The sequence below is a fragment of the Paracoccidioides brasiliensis genome (assembly GCF_000150735.1).
Source record: "Paracoccidioides brasiliensis Pb18 unplaced genomic scaffold supercont2.18, whole genome shotgun sequence".
In the NCBI taxonomy this organism is placed as follows: domain Eukaryota; kingdom Fungi; phylum Ascomycota; class Eurotiomycetes; order Onygenales; family Ajellomycetaceae; genus Paracoccidioides; species Paracoccidioides brasiliensis.
The window spans coordinates 66758-86340 of record NW_011371375.1 but is presented as its reverse complement, the minus strand read 5'-3'; the positions used below and the strand labels follow the sequence as shown (position 1 = coordinate 86340).

General features: G+C 47.3%; 7 protein-coding genes across 7 annotated transcripts; 3 read left to right on the top strand and 4 right to left on the bottom strand.

Annotated features, from left to right (window-relative positions):
* Window positions 1-373: 373 nt before the first annotated feature.
* Window positions 374-2316, bottom strand: PADG_08454 (uncharacterized protein; the record flags this gene model as incomplete). Its single annotated transcript, XM_010765475.1, has 6 exons — window positions 374-594; window positions 650-968; window positions 1016-1072; window positions 1123-1344; window positions 1400-2163; window positions 2220-2316. 6 exons carry the CDS (start codon window positions 2314-2316, stop codon window positions 374-376), a joined length of 1680 nt encoding a protein of 559 aa, XP_010763777.1.
* A 493-nt stretch (window positions 2317-2809) lies between these two features.
* PADG_08453 (mitochondrial 54S ribosomal protein YmL16) lies at window positions 2810-3726 on the top strand (the record flags this gene model as incomplete). Its single annotated transcript, XM_010765504.1, has 3 exons — window positions 2810-3092; window positions 3161-3274; window positions 3350-3726. The coding sequence occupies 3 exons, from the start codon at window positions 2810-2812 to the stop codon at window positions 3724-3726; spliced, it is 774 nt and encodes a 257-aa protein (XP_010763806.1).
* A 186-nt stretch (window positions 3727-3912) lies between these two features.
* Window positions 3913-4974, bottom strand: PADG_08452 (3'(2'),5'-bisphosphate nucleotidase; the record flags this gene model as incomplete). The annotated part of the gene is made up of 1 exon (XM_010765503.1): window positions 3913-4974. The coding sequence occupies one exon, from the start codon at window positions 4972-4974 to the stop codon at window positions 3913-3915; it is 1062 nt and encodes a 353-aa protein (XP_010763805.1).
* Window positions 4975-6251: 1277 nt separating this feature from the next.
* On the top strand, window positions 6252-7561 carry PADG_08451 (uncharacterized protein; the record flags this gene model as incomplete). The annotated part of the gene is made up of 2 exons (XM_010765474.1): window positions 6252-6427; window positions 6481-7561. The coding sequence occupies 2 exons, from the start codon at window positions 6252-6254 to the stop codon at window positions 7559-7561; spliced, it is 1257 nt and encodes a 418-aa protein (XP_010763776.1).
* Window positions 7562-8368: 807 nt separating this feature from the next.
* On the bottom strand, window positions 8369-10858 carry PADG_08450 (ATP-dependent RNA helicase MAK5; the record flags this gene model as incomplete). The annotated part of the gene is made up of 3 exons (XM_010765502.1): window positions 8369-9226; window positions 9311-10540; window positions 10628-10858. 3 exons carry the CDS (start codon window positions 10856-10858, stop codon window positions 8369-8371), a joined length of 2319 nt encoding a protein of 772 aa, XP_010763804.1.
* Window positions 10859-11276: 418 nt separating this feature from the next.
* On the top strand, window positions 11277-12470 carry PADG_08449 (tRNA methyltransferase TRM7; the record flags this gene model as incomplete). Its single annotated transcript, XM_010765501.1, has 1 exon — window positions 11277-12470. One exon carries the CDS (start codon window positions 11277-11279, stop codon window positions 12468-12470), a length of 1194 nt encoding a protein of 397 aa, XP_010763803.1.
* Window positions 12471-12958: 488 nt separating this feature from the next.
* PADG_08448 (sulfite reductase subunit alpha) lies at window positions 12959-16225 on the bottom strand (the record flags this gene model as incomplete). Its single annotated transcript, XM_010765500.1, has 1 exon — window positions 12959-16225. The coding sequence occupies one exon, from the start codon at window positions 16223-16225 to the stop codon at window positions 12959-12961; it is 3267 nt and encodes a 1088-aa protein (XP_010763802.1).
* Between the last annotated feature and the right edge of the window lie 3358 nt (window positions 16226-19583).

Below are 19583 nucleotides of genomic sequence, written 5' to 3'. Positions count from 1 at the left end.
AAAAGAACAGAGGAAAGGGGAGGGGGCCCCTTTATGAAAAACAAGGGGGGAAATTAAGATGCATAACAATATCAACAGCTTTAAAAAGTAAATGGTATCATATATATGTCTTCAACAAATTACTCTGCATCAGTAATTATATTGGGAAATAAAGCAAATAGCAATGCTGTAAAAATGTAGCAAAGATATTTAGATTTCGTGGATTTGCATGACGATAGCAGGAAAAGAGTGATAGTCAGAGGGTAAAGGCGTTTGGACAGCAAAGGGTGAAAGCAGGTCCGAGGATGGAGTTCTCTATAGTCTGCAGCATATGCAAAGTATGATAGCTCATAGTGACCAGCAGCGACCTGTCCTGTGGTGGTACTCGTGGATATCAAGCTAGATCCGGCTTTGAAGTCCGGCTGGCATATCGCCTACGCGGCAAAAGATGCCTCGTCGCAAAGTAAAGAAAACAGAAAACGCCAGTGACGGCCCCAAGGCTGAAGGAAACAATGTAAATGACATCCGCTGGTGGGGGTGTTGCATGAGTAAAAGAAAATCTCATGATTTGAAGCCAACCGGTAACCCATGAGGAGTATAATGCAACAACACATACTGGGGGATAATATTAGCCTCGTTATTTGTGCTGAAACAATGCCCGGATGCTTACATAGACTCAAAAGTGAGACTCTAGCCAGCTTGAGATGAAACACCAGGAGTGTGACAAACACAGTCACTGACAAAATCCACCACGATATGGAAGTGATTAGCCCGCTGAAACTAGTAATTTTACGGAAAACTGCATAGGAGCTCTCAATTGAGGTCTGGAGGTTTGCTGCTGAAGCGGCGACGTCGTTTAGAAGCGCCTGAGAGATTCTTAAGTCGTTTTGGAAGAAGTTTTGATCGTGAATCTGCTTCATTTGGATTTGCTGTAGCGCCAGAGTTGTATGTTCAAACTCTTGAAAGATGTGTTCGAGCGACTTCATTCGCTGTTTCCATTAGCTTCGGTTCAGTTAGCATTTACAAACTGACTTACCGCATCCAAGCCGTCATGTCTGGCTTCCATTGAGCTCATAAGGTCCTCCACGGCTTGCTAGAAATTAAATTAGCAAGATGCAAAGAGGGGGACCTCTAAGGATATACCATTGAATAGAAAATATTGCCAAAGCCCTCCAATATTGGTCGCAAATGTTGGCTGCTTAAAAGCTCAACAGATTGCCTCAATGACGAAACTAGTTCTAGGCTCTCCTGGTGATTTTTCTTCTCAATCGCAGCCATCTGGGAGGCTCTTCTCTCCGTTGCCAGCTGAATTTCATCGAGAATCCGTTTCAGTCCGTGTAATGTTTTCGTTGTGGAATGGAGATCCTAACGGCAAGTGAGAAATGGGATGAATCATTGACACAGTAATGATATTTCAAACCTTATTCGCGCTGGAGGCATCAGAGCGCGTTTGGGACATTAGCTCTTGCACCCCTTCAAGGTCATCAACAACCCTTGCTGATATATCGCGATATCGTAAAAATCCATATTCCAGGTCCTGCATGAGATTACCCTGCATTTCTTTCACGATATCTAAAAATACCCTCTGCCGAGAAGCCTCCACTCCTGTTGATATAAGTGTGTGGTTGAGAGAGTCAGTTAGAATCGATGTGAGGTCAGCCAGATTCTTATACAGCTTTAGCTCCTCTTCACGCTCAATCTCAGCTCGTGCTGCCTGGCACATGACAGCTGCATTTTGCCTGCTGTTACTATAACTCGTCCACCACTGGGGTCGAGATTCTAAAGATATAAGACAAGGTTCCAGCTGTGAGAGTTGGATTATATTTTCCTCTTCTAGATGCAAATGCGTTTTGCGAGACGTGAAAATTGGAGAACATTGTTCTGGAATCGTCGCTCCAGCACCGATAAGTTCACAAACGGCAAGCCTAGCAGCAAACAATGACTTGACATTATCTAGGGAGTCAGAAAGAGCCTCCTTTTGATTACCGTCATCTCCGCGGATTGATTGACAAGACAAAATTAGGTTAGTTGCCGCCATCCGGTTACAGGAAGGTGATGTCTTCATGGAGTTGAGAAGCTCAATAGCACTAGAAAACACTTCACTGTACTGGGTAATTTGTGAATTAAGTAAAGACGGCAAATCAGCCTCATCATAGCCCGCACCGAGTGATAAGAAATTTGGGTCTGGATAACGATAAGTTAACGTGGTACATCAAAGAACGCCGGATCCACTATCTTACCTTTCTTTGAGGACAAAAATCTCAGCGAATTGGCCTTTGTAAAGAGAAAAAGTCCGATCAGGCATAAAGCACTAGTAGCGGGTATCTGGAGCCTCATCTTGGCCCCGAGAGAAAAGAGAAAACAAGGGGAAGTGGTAAAGAAAGGAAATTACGAAAGATTAAATTCGGGTCTCAATTAAAGAAAATCGAGACCAGAAATGGGTAAAATAGAAATACAGTGTCTCAATTAACGCCTCATAAGCAGATCTTGGATGAAAGCTATTTTGGTTTAATCAGGCCTATATATCATGAGAGGGACATTCCAGGTCCCGAATGAAAAGGTCAATGGTTAATAGCCATGGTAAGAATAAATCAGGTTGCTATGAATCCCGAAATCAACAAAGCAAGACATCTTCAACGGGAGTTGTTTTGAGATAGAATCTTGCGACACTGACGCAAGGCATTAAGAAAGGGGACCGCGTCGAATTGAAGTTGAATTTAGGTTTTGGCTTATATAACGCGACATATCACGTGTTACGTTGAGGTCACATTTATTCCCCAGACCTTTAAATAAACGCATTTGCGATAACGGGCAGTGCAGCAACAACAAGATGAACTGGGCAATGTCAAGGAGCTGCTATAGGCAGCTCCTCGAGGAGTCCATGAGGACCAATTACTTGCCAGCTTTTATTCTCCCCGCCTTCTCTCTCCCTCATAATAACTCCAAGCAGTTTTCGACTTCAACGGCCGCACAATCGCGAATTGGCGCTGCGCCGTTGTCAATCCCATCTGAAGTTTCGCTAAATTTTATCGAGCTTCCGGTAGCTAAGAATTCAACTGTGCGACCGGGGAAGGATATCCCAACTACCGCGGTAGAGGTTACTGGGCCTTTAGGTATGCAATCAATATTTCTAGTCAGCGGCAATCCAGGACACTCACTGACGAGACAGCAATTATTCTAGGTTCCCTGACATTGACCCTGCCATCATTTTCGACTCTCAATTTTGACCCGACATCTCGAAAAGCGAGCGTTGAGGTTCAAAACCCCAAAATTAAACGTCAGCGTGCTATGTGGGGTATGCGAATCTATTCACTATTCCCAACATTCTGTACATGGCAGCCCGCCTTTCCCTAACATTTTTTGCCCACAGGAACCATAAGACAACACTTGAAGAACCACATACTAGGAGTTTCGGAGGGCCACACTTGCATTATCAACTTTGTTGGAGTTGGATTTAGGGCAATGATCGAACCCAAGGCCGTTACGATTCCTGAGCCAAAATATCCCGGCCAAGAGTACGTCTCGCTGAAAGTTGGATATGCGCATCCAATTGAGCTAGGCATCCCTCAGGGAGTCAAAGCTAGGACACCTCAACCCACTACCATCCTTCTAGAGGGAGCCGACAAGCAGGTTGTGACACAGTTTGCGGCGGAGATTCGAGCATGGCGAAAACCAGAGCCTTACAAGGGAAAGGGTATATTCGTGAACGGCGAGACAATCAAGTTGAAGGCGAAGAAGATCAAGTGATTTGGCTCTCTTGTTTTCATATCTTTGCTGTGGTTTTTGTATATCCACTTCTTTTTGGTTTTATTTTCCATACCTCTGTAAAATAGCCATTGTTCTCTTATCTTCTTCGTTTTCATCACACTTAAATGGCTTATCTCCTTGTCTGCCATCCTCTTGAAAAAAATAAATATATTTACATGGTATCCTTTATTTCAATTTCAGCACTTTCTGCACGGCGTTAAGCAATTGGTCATGGATAGCCTTCGGGGCGGCAACGATCCCCTTGTTGTCAGCCAACGTTCTCCCTTTGCCAAAGTTAAGTCTGTTGCCGTGGATATCGGTCGCCATTCCTCCAGCCTCGCGGACTAACAAGTCCCCTGCAGCATGGTCCCAAATCTTCTCTTGATAATCCTTTCTCGTGGGCAGTCTAAGGTAAATATCGCCAGACCCTCGAGCGATGGAGCAGTATTTAGCTTGCGAATCCAACCGCACAGGTGTGCCACTGATCCCTAGCATCTTAGCCACAGCAGCGGTATCATCTTGTGCGGAATGCGCTGCCTCAACACTTTCACAAAGTGAAGCCTGTGTAATATCTGACACTGGTTTCATCAAGATAGATTTGCTCTTTTGCAATTTCCCTTCAGACAAGGGGCGGCTCGAGGCTCCCTTACCAAGTATTGCAGAAAATAGTACCCCGCTCTCCTCGCCGCTTTGCTGAGCGTTCTCGAGATCTACGGGGATCGGCGCGGAGTCAGACACTGGCAAATTGGGGCAACCGATGACTCCTACTTTAACGTCCCCATCCACAATCAAGCCGAGGCACACAGCATATTGGCCCCCACGGAGAAACCCCTTTGTGCCGTCAATGGGATCCAAAGCCCATATCCTCCCCTTTGGTCCTCCAGCACTTTTCCCCTGGTCGAGGATGTCCAGCATATCCTCCTCACTCTGCAATGGTCCACCAAGAACCTTCTCACTTTCCTCATCAGCTAGCCTAATATCTTTGAGCAGACCCCAAATTTCATTGCTCAATGGCTTGTCTCCTCTGAGGGCAGTCGCTTCCTCCTCCGCAACAATCTCATCGTCTGGGAAATTCTTGCGAATAGCCTGGATAATCAAAGCCTGTGCACCAAAATCGCCCTTCGTGACAGGGGACTTGTCATCCTTGGATAGGGTGCCTTTTGTCTTTTCGCGGAACACTTTCTGCGTGAACAGAGTGGCTCTCTGTACTGCTAGTTCTGCCACGTAGAGCTCTTGTTGGTAGGACATATTGACTACCGGAGATTGTTGGAGGGATAGAGGGGAACCGAACATATGCCTGAGAAAGAGACGGTGTCCGAGTCTTGCTGCAATAGTGGTCGCCAGGATGAGAAGGGAGATCTATACAATAAAATGGACACAGATATATCTAGATGACGGACTTGGTTTTCTCAATTGGGAAGATTTATCCTTCATAGACGAAAATACATATCGAATATATAAGAATATATTAACTAGTCAACTGGATTAAAACTACATCTCCAAGTTACCTCCTTGATTCCGCTGAGCCAACAAAACATCACGTGTTTCCGATCTCGGACCACTTCCCCCGCACTAGACCTGATCAGGATATCCACTCATCCATATTATTATGGGATAACTTCATCTTTTCCCGATCAGGATAAACAGCGCGGCGGCTCGCTGGATGTATACATATATCTCGGATTTCGAGGAATTCAAAGGGTCCATACTTGTTTTTCCAGGAAATGCTATCCATTGATCCGCTTTTTGTTTTGTTCGCCGGACGCCACACGTATGTTTCTTTAGTTGGCCGCTGATTGTGAAATGCGGGGTTCAACTCCGTTGGGCTTGACAACTCCCAAAACCGCGCCCAATTCCTGTCCCCTGCACTAATATTTCTTTGTCTGTGTGCAACTATAATTGATCAGTTTCTTCACTCCAGCTTGTTCTTTATCCAGAGGACCAGAACAGGACGATCAGACTACGAACCGCCCACCCGTCCTCCCTCCTCCGCTCAAGTCTAGCTCAGGCTCCCGCTTTGCTTGCATATCAGCCCTGCAGTGAGTTACGCTTCTGCAGACCTCTAACTTAAAACCACATATGCTAGTGATTACTTGTGATTACTTGTGAGTTTTTATCTCATCATAGCCCCTTTAAGACTAAACATTACCCTGCTTAAGGTGTCTGACAAACTCGGGCAGTGAATTAACATCCCTCCTCAACCCGTACCCCCTTCATTAACCAAACCCGTCATGTTCTCCGGATCCGTAGGTTTCTCTCTTTGTTTCCAATTCCCCTTTCGGTTCTTATTTGCCCCAGTGACAGGGAGGCCTTCTTTCACTTCTCACGGGGGGAATGTCCTTTCATAAATGTAATACCACGGCGCTTCAAAAGGATCTGCCTGCCATGGGGTCTATTTTCATTTTCTCAGTCATGCATATCTAGCCATGTATGAGTAGAGCTTTAATCCCCCATATTTCCATTTTTCTATGTGCCTTCTTGCTTGTGTGTCCATTTCTCCTTCCTACCACCTTGCAGCTAATAACATGCTTTTCGGCTATAAACAGAAAAAGCCGTATTCGGCCATCACTGTTCAAATCGATAGACTCACCAGTGAGCAGTATGAAGTTGACGATTCTAGCGGAATTGTAGACCTGATCGAAGTGATCCGGCTTCAAGCTAGTGGTCCGAGCGAGGCCAGTCGAGCCCTGCGGAAAAAATTGTATGTTAAATCCTAGTCAGCTAGTTCTCCCGCTAATACTAACTCTGCTATAGGAAATATGGGTCTGTGCATCGCCAGCTACGAGCTCTGACAATTTTAGACTTTCTCATCCAGAATGCTGGGGAAAGATATCTCCGAGGTTTCACAGATGAGCCACTGTTAGAGCGGCTCCGCGTAGCCGCCACAGATCCAGTTTCAGACCCTGAAGTAAAAGAAAAATGCAGGCAAATGTTCCTGCAGTGGTATTCCTCCTTCAAAGGGGTTTCTGGCATGGAACGAATTGCCAACCTCCACAGGCAGCTACCCCAACGGAAAAAACCCATGAAGCAACAACAATCGAAAGTTCTCAAAGAAACAGAATTGCAGCCAGACACCCCTATAGGCCATTCTGTATCTATTACGGCTGGAAATGGCCCAGTCACTCTATTATCATCCCCCACATCGTCGAGGTTCTCCAAAACAGGCCGGCCAAGCCTGTCCAAGACATCAGAGGACACATCTCACCGTGGAATGCCATTCAATCTAGAGAAAGAGCGGCCAGAAATTCTGCAAACAATTGCATCCTCATCCATGGCAAGCACAAACTTCATGAATGCACTGAAATTGGTCAATCGCGAGCATCATCGCGTAAGCGAGGATCCGGAGGTAATGAGTCAGTTTGAAAAGTGCAAGGATCTGCGGCGGCAAATATTAAGATACATCCACCATGTCAACAGCGATGATTTCCTTGGCAGTCTCATTCACGCTAATGATGAACTGATAAATGCCCTCATGACCTTTGAAGTTCTAGATAAGAGCGTCGATGACGATAGTGACAGTGATAGCGAAGCTTGGTTAGAAGAAACTATGAATCCAAATAGGGGTACAAGCGATGAACTTTCTGCACTGACTCTTGGTGCCACCACAAAGCCTCCACGGCCTCCACGGCCTGCTAAACCTGATAACCTTTACTACAACCCGCGGTTGTCGGTGCCTCAGGGAAAGCAAAGAGAATTACAAAGTCAGAGCGAAGACGAGGACACTGACGAGGAGGAAGATAACGAGGACAACCCGTTTGGAGACAGGAACGCAGTGCATACTCCAAGTCCCGAGGAATCTGGACTTCCTTGGTCAGAATCAACACCTTTTAAATAGGGTCAAAATTGGTCACATGGACTTTGTAGCTAATTCGTTCATGTGTGAAGGCGAGATGTTTGATTTCCTACTTCTTCATACGTTAGGCTACTTTTATTACCCAGTTGGACACCTTCTTTCCCCTCTCCGTTCCTCCAAGGAAAGTCTCACAACTTATTCCCCCCATGAATGCGAGCTGGCGCTACCAGCCATCCAATTTTCCATTGCAACCCTTCCTTCATACCCTCACTTAATCTGTATCCTATTCCAAACATTACCATTGCGCATTATGGGGTCTCAAAGTTTCTCTTATCTTATATCTCTCGGGTCAGGATGTTATAGTTGGTTGAAACATATTTAATAAGGAATCATCAAAGATGAGGTTTATATACCTACTCTAGTTTATGTCCATAGTTCTCTGTAAGGTGTTTTCCTTGAGCCAGTTAGTGAGGGAGCTCTACCTATATGACAACCCCTCATCTCATCTCTAACCTACTGGTGGGTATGAGGTAGTTAAACATTGTTTCGTTCAATGTATGAATGGCAGGGGGCATCACTGGGCAACAATGAATAGCAAGTTACTTACCATAAATAACTTCTCTTTGGAACGATCCCAGACAGTTTATGTATAATTTCACTTTTCCTGTCAGGATTCCATACCCAGGGGCCCCGAGAGATTGGATACGTGAGTCCACTAACAGGGGGTAAAACAAAGTGAAGATAATGCTCCAACGCACTATCCAAGAACAAAAATTAATGCTTCAATGGGCATGACCATTCAAGATATCTACACACTACTCACAGTAGAACAAGGGAAAAACCAAGTCTCTAAAATTCCAGCTCCCCAACCTGTCCCAAAAACGCGTTATTTCCCTCTTCCGCCAACAACGCCTCAATATCCACTCTCCCGGCCGTCAAATATCTCTCACTAACACCCATATTAACCCTCTTCGACAATAAATCCTTCAGCTGCGCCCTAAGCCCCGCAACCTCCGCCTTAGTCAAACTACCCACAACCTTTTCCCTCGCCTCCCTCCCATCTCCTCTGCCCCTCACCTTCCCCTTCCCCTTAGCCTGCTCTGCAAACTCTTCACTATCATAATCAACACCCAGATCCTCCGCCGCGGAGCGCAGCCAGTCATCCTCTGACAACAGCTTCTCCTTCGCAAGTGTATGTTCTGTAATTTTTTTAGCCAGGGCCACGCGCGGACGCACACGGGCAATCACATGGCGGTCCAAATCCACAGAGTGCAAGGGCAGACGCTTCGACGAAGTGACCAGATTGGAGGTGTGGACTTTAGCAGCTAAGCGCGCCACACCGACGATTTCCTCGGGGGCGCAGAGGAGGATGGATTTTCCCGAGGCTGAGGCGCGGGCTGTGCGGCCGGATCGATGGACGTATGTATCTGCGGTGCGAGGGACGTGGTAGTGGATGATTAGGTCAATGCCTTTGATATCGAGGCCGCGTGCGGCGACGTCGGTTGCCACGAGGATGGAGGATGGGGAGGAGAAGCGCTCGACGGAGCGAAGGCGGGCTTTTTGGGCCATGGAGGAGTGCAGGGAGAGGGCGGGGAGGTTGAGGTTTTGCAGGAAAGACGTTAGGCGACGGACGGCGGAGATGGAGTTGGTGAATACTAATGTGCGATAGTTCAAGTGATAGAGCATGAGTGTGTAGAGGTATAGATCCTGTTTTGTGGAGTTAAGTTATAGTTTCCTGAAAAGGTGCGATTGCGTAGTTCTGGATAGAATATGATCATTGGGTTCTATTACCTTTTCCATGGCCGGACATTCTACAAGACCTTCCTTGAGGTTTTCGGCCATCTGAGAAACGGGATTCACGTCAATGAATTTCGGCTTTTCTTCTCTGAAGTTGAGCTTTTCGAGCAGATACTCCATCGACTCCTTGTTGTCGAGTAGACCCCCGTCAATGAAACGACTTTTTCCGGCCAGCTTCTGCTGTAGGCCCCGATGGAAAGTCGCAGAGAAAACCAATGTTTGCCGCGGGAATGACTTGATGTTAGCACGTTCACTCTCGGAATCAGAATCAGACTCTTCCACTCCATCATTTATCTCCTTGCGATCAAGAGCAGTCAGTATCTCCTCCACCTCCTTGAAATGCCCTTCACTAAGTAGCCGATCAGCTTCGTCAACCACAAGGAATTTGATGCTTTGAAACTTCCGTATTAAGCCCTGCCCATTGCTAATAACATCCCAGAGCCTCCCCGGCGTTCCGATAACGATGTCCGCATTAGCGAGGAGACGATGTTGTTTTTGAACGGAGAGACCACCAGTCAGCAAAGCAATTCTTGCATTGATGTTTGGGGCATTGCTAATGAATGCGGTGAGGTGCTTTGATATTTGGTGCGCTAGTTCTCTCGTGGGTGACAGGATCAGAGCAATAGGATGTTTTCTCGAAGAATCAGAACCAGTATTTTGAATTGGTTCATCACGATTGTTCTCCAAATGGTACTCTAAAATAGGAATAACAAATGCAAGTGTCTTTCCGGAGCCAGTAGGTGCTTTCCCAACGACATCGTGGCCTGCAGCTATCACCGGTATACAGGCAGACTGTATTGGGGTTGGCTTTGCGAACTTCAGCTTCGCAAGACTTGTCTGCAGCTCAGCGGAGATACCCAGAGGCTCCCATGCTGAAACATCAACATCTTCCTGGTCATCCTCTTCATTGAGGGCGTCAAACGACATGCCTGGTTGAACGTCTGTTCTGGGAGCATGTTTTTTGTTATTCTTGCCTTTTGCTTCCTTCAGCTTCAGTCTCTTCTTTTCTCTCGGCTCATCTGCTCGATCTTTATTACTTTTCTTCACTTTCTTCTTCTCCCTCGTTTCGTCTTTTTGTATTTGCTTTCCCTCGTCGTTGTATACATCCTCTACATCCTGTCCCGGTCCAGCAGAATCAGAGAATCTGCTCCACTCATCGGCCTCATCCTCCGCATTCGACGATATGCTTCTGTCAGCGGTTTTCTTCACTTTATTTTTTGCCGCCTATACAGTTAGGAAATGAGATACATTAGCTAGATTCCCACAAGATATTGTACACAGCATTCCAGAAACAATCGCTGATTCTCTCACCTTAAACTTGATCTGTCCCTGTCCCGCCGGTCGCACGATGTCAACTCCCTCGATTTCCTCCAGGCCAAAAAATCCCTCTGCGTCATCTAGTCGGTCTGGCAATGCGACCTCTTTCCAGTCAAGGTCGTCGATCCCAACGACTTCTGTCTCGTCTCCGGAAACCTGAACTCGCTGGCGCTTTTTGGACTTGAGCGACGCATCCCGCAACTCTCGTTCTCGTTTTATAGCCATATCAGACAAATCTCTTGTGTGTATATAGCTACAGCCAAGAGGAAATCGTGTAGCTAACCCCAGAGTCAACCCAGTATAACCGCTTATCATTCACCCGTTTGTCTCTATATTTTATGGCGGTGGTTATTTAATTAGTTGGTCGGGGGCAATGTTCAATGCCTGAGCTCAAAAAGCAAAAAACTTTAGCTCTAAATTCCGCAGTGACATTTTCCCCACCTAAAAAAAAGGAAAAAAAAAATACAACATAGTTAACTATAATAAATATGTAACTATATATAATCAAACCTAGCTATTCAAACTTACATGCGTCTTAACATATAAACTGCGCACATTGAACATGACGCTCGACGACAGAAAGTGAGGTAACGCAGGCAAGCAAGGGATACACTAACACCCTCCCTTCTGTAGAGCACTAAATATGGGAAAATCCTCCAAGGACAAGCGAGACGCCTACTATAGGCTCGCCAAAGAGCAGAACTGGCGCGCACGCTCTGCCTTCAAGCTGATCCAGATAGACGAGCAATTCGACCTCTTCGCACACTCAGATCCAGACAGCGTGACGCGCGTGGTCGACCTGTGTGCTGCGCCAGGGAGTTGGAGTCAGGTTCTAAGCCGTGTGCTGATCAAGGGCGAGAGTTTTGGACGTCGCGCATGGGAGGAAAAGCGGCGGAGGGAATGCAGTGAGGTGCGGAAGCTGGAAAATGCTAAAAGGGAGGAGCACAAGCGGGAAGCTGAGGGAGAGGAAGAGAAAGAGGAAGAGCAGGTCCTCAAACCGCGCAAAAATGTAAAAATCGTCGCTATTGACCTCCAGCCCATGACTCCGCTTGAAGGCATCACCACTCTGAAAGCAGACATCACCCACCCTTCCACCATCCCCTTACTTCTAAAAGCGCTCGATCCGGATGATTACGCCGTTATCAGCGATCTTACCACTACTACCACCACCGGAAATATGCCACACCACCACCCGCCCCCGCACCCTGTCGACCTCGTCCTCTCGGACGGCGCCCCCGACGTAACCGGCCTCCATGATCTAGACATCTACATCCAATCTCAACTCCTCTACGCTGCGCTAAACCTAGCGATAGGCGTGCTACGTCCCGGTGGCAAATTTGTTGCCAAGATCTTCCGTGGCCGCGATGTAGATTTGATCTACGCACAGCTGAAGACCGTGTTCGAAAGAGTATCCGTCGCGAAGCCGCGGAGTAGTCGGGCTAGCAGTCTGGAGGCGTTTGTAGTCTGTGAGGGTTTCATTCCACCCGTAACTAGTGCTGGCAATGACGTTACAACTCCAACTTCACAGCCAGCATCAACATCAGAGGAACGACATGGCATGCACCTCCTCTCCAATCCCCTGTTCGGCGGTGCAGCGACATCCACATCCACAACAACCATCCCCACCGCCCCTCATCCCACACGGTGGATACCACCCTTCATAGCCTGCGGCGACCTATCCTCATGGGATGCAGATGCGTCCTACGAGCTGCCCCCGGGATATGTGAGTCTCGATCCCGTGCAGCCTCCTACGGCGCCACCGTATAAGCGTGCGCTGGAGTTGAGGAGGGAGAGGGGTGGTGCGTACGGGAAGACGAAAGGGTTGGAGATTGGTTGAGTGGTGGATTTATACTGTTAATGGAGGAAAGAGGACGGGGAGCAATATACCTTGTTTTCATTTTGTTGGGTTTTTTGAAATAGATTTTTGATTACGTTGGAAGTGAGAATCCTGTTCATTTTTAGACGAAACTGTGTACATGGTTTCTAGCACTAGCTCTTTGCAATATATATACATGGATGTGGGGCTCGTTAGAGTCCACTCTTTATTGAGTTTTACATTATTGGTTTGGAGTTTGGATGACAAAAGAAGCAGAGTTGACCGTATTGTTTTGGATTATACAAATCCTCTTCTATTATTAAGGAGGTGCATGAAGTTCATGAAGGAAAACCAAGGAAGCAAAAATCAATTTATATTTAATAAGAGATTAAACAAACCATTACAAATCAATGGTCCATGCCAAAAAGAAAAGAAAAGAAAATCTAAGAACAAATTCTGGATATATTTCACTGGTGGCATATAACTCCACTCTAAGAACCACCCGCCCCTTAATAAACCTCCAAAACATACCTCATCTCATCCTTCAACCGCTCAATTTCCCTCCTCGCATCCACCTTCTTGCCACCCACCCTTCTCGCCTCCGCTACAATCGCCTCCTCAAGCACCTCCGTAACATCCGGCACCGGCCACGTAGGCCCGCACAGGTAAAAAACGCCCTGCTCGCGAATATACGCGCGCGAAATCTCCGGTAGCGTCTCCCGCATGCGGTCCTGAATGTAAATCTTCTGCGGCTGATCGCGGCTGAAAGCGCGGCCCAGCAACGTAATCACCCCCGCTGCCTGGTAGGCCTCCCACTCCTCGCCGTAGCAGTATTCTTCGCGCTGATGTCGGGAGCCCATGTATAGAAGTACAGAGCCGATTTGCTTCCCTTGTGCCTTTTCCATGGCACGGTGCTGAACGAAGGCGCGGAAGGGGGCTAGCCCGGTTCCTAGGCCAGCCATGATGATGGGTTGGGTTGATTGAGGGGGCAGTTTCATGACACTTGCTTTGACACTGACGGTCACGGGGTTGCCGGGCTTGAGGGCGCTGAGGTAGTGTGAAGCTTGGCCATAGCGGCAGCGGCCAGACGGATCGACCCAGTTGACGACGACGATCATTAAGGCGACGGAGTTTGGCGTTACCTGCTGGCAGGAGGCGATGGAGTATTCACGGCGCTTCATCGGGGAGACAATGCGGATGAGGTCTGGGAAGGAAGGGTGGGCGGAGGGGAATTCGACAAGGAGGTCTGCGAAGGTGACTGTGTCGATTTCTGCTCTGCGTTTGAATTCGTCAACGCCTTCTGCAGCGGCGAGGGTTAGGAGGTGTTTGCGCTCTTTCTCGTCGGAGGCAAAGGCGGCGAGGGATTCGTAGAAGCGTTTTGATGGGCGGCCGAAGATGTCGATGTTGTGGACAAGGGCCTGGTAGATGGTGCGGCATTCGAGGATGTCCGGGTCTTCGCGCGAGGGGACTTCAACGACGGAGGCTGGGTCCAGGCCGTAGAATTTAATGAATTTGTTCACGTCTGCGGGATTGTTTTGGGCGTGAATGCCCAGGGCTTCTCCAAGGTCGTATTTTAGACCGGTATCGCCCAGATTGAATTCGATATGGAAGATGTTCCTGTCATAGGTTTTGGGGGTCAGACGGCGATTCTCGCTGACATGGATAGTGAAGGTCTTAGCCGCGAGGTCAGGGCGGAGGGAAGTTGTGGTTCCATAGGCCTCTTTGAAGACCAAAGCTTTCGCAGCATTCTGCCAATCTCGCAAGACAATAGGTTCTTCAATCTCTGATTTGTCAAATGGAATGAAGCTAGTGGTGTGGATATCGGTGGGAAATTTTGGAACGTTTCCTGAATCCTCCTCGACGGAAGACCAGGATTCGGGAACATCGACATTTCGGAGTTCCGTCTGCAAGGCTTTCGTTGCCTTGGAGAACGATTCCGCACCTGCCAGGGTCGAAACTAACTTCTTAGCTTCCACGGTATAAAGGTTTGGAAGAGCAACTCGCAAAAATGCTGCCTGTAAGACTGTAGTTTCGAAGCCAGTTTCTTCGGAGACAGGTAGATCGAGAATGAACAATGAGATTCCCTGTTGTGCTATTGCCAGTCTAAACGGCTGAGGAAGTCTCTTCTCCAGATCCTCATCCTTCAATCCAGGAGCTTTAACAATGATCTTCCCGGAATCCTTGATGCTGGCTGGCACGTCGAGCTCTGAGAGAAGATTCAAGTCACCTACATAAACAACGTCAGCTGAGTTGACGGGATATGGTGCATCAATTGTCTTAGGACCCTTCCGAATATCGGTTCGGGTGATTCCTCCCAGTACAAGGTTATCGTGGACTGTGCTCGTGGCAACATTGTAGGATGAATCTTTCGCAAGGGCCTGGCCGAACACGATAGCAGCGGCGTTTGATGACGAGTCATCAGTGTCCCAAAATGTATATTCCTGGACGGTCATGGGGTCCAAGAGTTGCAGGGGGGTTTGCGAGCTATTCGGGGAACTCTGCAGCAATGGCTCCTTCACGATTTGCTGGAAAGCAGCAGCTGTGTTAACTAGCGACCAATTATGTGAAGGGGCGTATTTGATCTCAACACACTCCGGGCGGGCGGAAGCCAGAAACCCGCTTCCGAACGTTAAGGAGGTGAGGACATCCTCATAGAGTGCGGAATGGATTCCATCTTCCTGGACAGCCAAATCACTGTGGACCTGGCCAAGAACGCCAACGACTCTGGAGGTCTTGGGCAAAGCACTCAGGAAGGCTTCTTCGACGAATGGTCTATATACTCGCACATTAACGACACCAACACGGGCACCATTCTGGGCCAGAGAAGTGGCAATCTGAGAAGTCAAAGATGACTCAACGGTGCCAAAGGAAACCAAGACAGAGGTGGCTTCAGGATGCCCGTGGTATTCGAAGGAGTTGTAATCAGTGCCCAATTCTGCATTGAACGCCTTCAACAAACGCAACAGTTTGCCCTCACCATCCAAATGTTTCTGATCAGGACCAGACACCTCCCTCAGCACATTCTTATATATATTACTGAGACCTGACCGATTCTGAACATCGATGACCCGAGTGATCTCTCCGCCGACTCTGATACCATCGTAGATATGGATTGTTGGGAGGATATCAGCCAGCAGTGTTGAAAAGAGGGCCATATGCTGAGACTCGTGGGCAGAGAAGCTAGAGACTAAGCCCAGGCCCAATTCCTCGGCCAGAGCCAGGGAGGTGGTGTAATCTGCCACGAGTCCCGAGACAGCACCGCCCGCATAGTCCACAGCAGCCACATGGGCGACAAATGGGTTGGCGACCGAGTAGAGCAGAGAGAGCTGCTGCAACGCCGGGCGGAGGTACTGCAAGGTGGCAGATGAGGCCAGAATCGACTGCGGGATGTATCGCTTCTTGAGATCGAAGTCCTTGGAAAAGATATAGCCCAGAGCAATGGCACCAGCACCCTGACGAGTTTGCATGGGCTGAACCGCAGTGGTGTAGCCATAGGTATTCTGCTGGCCCTGGGCAGCCCATTGCTTGACAGCAGTGTCTAGATCGAAGGTCTCTGGCGAGTAGGTGAAGAGCTTGTCTGACAGAGCATAAGCAACCTGCTGAATCAGAGTCTGAGCTGTGATGTATGTTGGGCCGCCAATATCTGAGAAGTGCACGGGTATGCCCAAGGGATATTGTTGCTGCTGCTGCTGCTGTTGTAGCTGTTGTAGCTGAGAACTGCTCCTGGTAGCCTCGACCTGGAAAGATCCCCCGGAGAGAGTCTCAATTGACCGCATTGTGACTGAATGGGTCTTTGAGTTCTCTGTATATCAACAAGTGGTGTTCATGGGAAAAAGGGGGGTTGAAGGAAATATGCTATGTGAGAACCTTGGGATATCAAAAAAACAACCCAAAAACAAGCAGTTCCAAGCCAGCTGAACTCTCTGCGAGTAAAATGAGAGTAGATAAGTGAAGATTTAAAAGAATAAAAAGAGTAGAATATGAAGCTAATGACAAGAATATATACACAGGCAATGGGCGAAACCCGCGAGATGAGGACATTTTTTATTATCTAAGGCAAATATTCTCTTTACATACCCCTCGCTCCTTCCTCTTCGTCCACCACCACGTCCTCCTCCTTCCCCAAATTCTCCCCCCAATTCTGCCGAATCAGGCAAGCAGCTCTTGTTTGCTTGCCTCGTTGGTGTTGAAGAGAATCGCGCAAAAGTGCTCTCAATTGCGTGCTCAGCGCCAAGCCTGAATTCGGGCCGAGGTTGTTCCAGCTCCCTGATTCTATGGCTTAGTCATGTTGTACCAAAAGAGGAAAGGCACGATCGGCTACCAGAAAGGGCAAAGCGTATAATCCTTCACATCGTTCAACATCAACAACATCAACAACATCCATCCACCAATGTCTCTCCATATAAGGTGGAGATTGAAATCTTCCTGCCAATTTCATTCTGTTGAAAGGGAAATTATGCATCGACCTGACAATAACGATTGTATCTCTGCATTTCAGTTCATCGCAGATTCATTCCAGGCATCCTTATTACGCTCACTGTGCGTACAGAAATCTCTCTGTTCTAACCAAGGCCACCCACCAAAAAGCTAAACCACCCCCAGAACCCGAATTACATCGGACATAACGTTGTACGAAGAAGATATTTATTATTAGGTAGTAAGCGGGTGCCAGATCTTTCGCTTTCCCGAGTCATGCAATAATTCCCATGCTCTGCGGAGAATGCCGCACTGAGTCCGCTGCCTGAGTAAGATGATGCAAATCCTGGAGGAAAAAAAAGAAAAAAAAGAAAAGAAAAGAAAAGAAATCAGAAGGAAACTCCAGATTAATGATACAAATAGCTCTCTTATGAATGACGGAGAGCACGCCCATCACTGACGTTTGATATCATTTGCAAGGTGTTTCGCAGGGTTAATTGTGGATTGGGCAAATCTATCATCCTCATTCTCGCCGGGCATCGATTCATGTATAATTAATAGACTATATCGGAGTATCGATTCTCGATGCAAGGTATCAATTGTCAAGTGGAACTTTCCAATTTCATTCGTGGAAGAAATTCTAATAATTGTTACAATTCGTTCACTGCTGAGCTAGTTAACGTAGTCCGACACCTAACCGATCACGACACCTAACCGATCAAATTTTCGTCCCAATCACCCACTCTATTAAATCATTCAATATGACAGCCACACCTAGCAAAGAACCTTCTAATCAAGAAGCCAGGCTCTTATTAGCTATTAAAGATTATGAAACTAAGCAAATTTCATCTATTCGCGTTGCTGCTAAGACGTACGAGCTTCCTTATACTACGCTTTACGATAGACTACGCGGTGGAACCACGTACACGAATGCTCAACTAAAAAATCGAAAGCTGACCTCTACTGAAGAGGAATCTCTAGTTCAATGGATACTCTCTATGGATGAGAGAGGACAGCCTCCCCGGATCGCGACCGTACGAGAAATGGCTAATCTACTACTTGAGGCGCGAGAATCCACTACTACAACTACCGTGGGAGGAAGATGGGTAGAAAGATTTATACAACGGCATTCTGAACTAAAGACGAAGTTCTCACGCAAGTACGACTATCAGCGAGCTCAATGCGAGGATTCAAAGATCATATACGAATGGTTTACCCTGATGGATCGTACGATAAAGAAGTATGGAATTACTTCAGAGGATATCTATAACTTTGATGAGATTGGCTTTACAATGGGGGTTATTTCAACATCCTGGGTGGTTACTAGAGCTGAGAGAGCTGGCAGGCCATCTCTTTTACAGCCAGGGAATAGAGAATGGGCAACTGTGATCGAGGCAGTTAACGCTACGGGCTGGGCTCTACCTCCTATGATTATCTTTAAGGGCAAGCTTCATCAAGCCTCCTGGTACAAGCAGCTGCCAAAGGATTGGACAATTGGCGTTAGTGAGAAGGGATGGACCACGGACGCTCTTAGCCTTGATTGGCTGCGGAAGGTCTTTAACGGAGCTACTAAAGCTTGTACGAAGGGCAGATATAGACTGCTTGTGTTGGATGGGCATGGCAGTCATGCCACGGCCAGATTTGATAAATTCTGTCTGGATCACGGCATTATATCATTATATATGCCTCCACACTCCTCTCATTTATTACAGCCACTAGATGTGAGCTGCTTTTCACCATTAAAGAGAGCGTACGGCAAGAGGGTGGAACAAAGCGTGAGACTAGGAATCAGTTATATTGACAAGGAGGACTTTCTAGCCAGCTATACAACAGCTAGACAGGAGGCTATGAAGGATATAACTATAAAGAACGGATTCAAAGCCACAGGCCTAGTGCCATACAATCCAGATGAGGTTCTTACTCGCCTACATACTCAATTTCATACTCCTACCCCCCCGGGGTCAGCTCACGGATCTCACGGATCTCAATCCTCCTGGACCCCCAAGACCCCTCGCAATGTGACTCAGTTGGAGCGGCAGAGCAGCAGAATCAAACGCTGTACGGAAATTCTCTCTAGTCCTACAAATCAGGCTCTTGATCAACTAGTGAAGGGATGTCATACGGCCATGCATAATGTTGCTTTACTGACCAAGGAAGTCATGGAGCTGAGAGCTGCCAATGCTAAGCAGAAGCGTAAGAGAGAGAAATCACGTTTCTATATAGCTAAGGAAGGAATCCTTACGGCTCAAGAAGCTCTAGCTAGGATGGCTAAGCCTCTGGAGCCTCCTGAACGTACGGAGGTTTGGATGGAGGATCCAAATCCGGAAGGTAGAAAGCGAAGACCTCCCACCTGCAGCAAGTGTAATACACCCGGACACACTATTAGGCAGTGCCAACAGACCTAAGGATCTAATCTATATAATTTCTATATAAAATCTCTCGTGGTTGTTGCTCAATTTAAAAAATTGTCAAATAAGGATGAAAATTTGATCGGTTAGGTGTCGTGATCGGTTAGGTGTCGGACTACGTTAACCGCATCAGCGCTTACTCAGGACTTGTCCGGGTTCATCGTTATTGAATCATTGACTTTTCTGGTTGAGCCCTATTTCCACTTGTTCAGATTCTTAGTTTTAAACTCTCCGGATGCAATTAAAAATTGCTCCGATATACAGAATGTCTCTCATCGGACGTTTTATCCAGACCCGTTACCGGCATTTT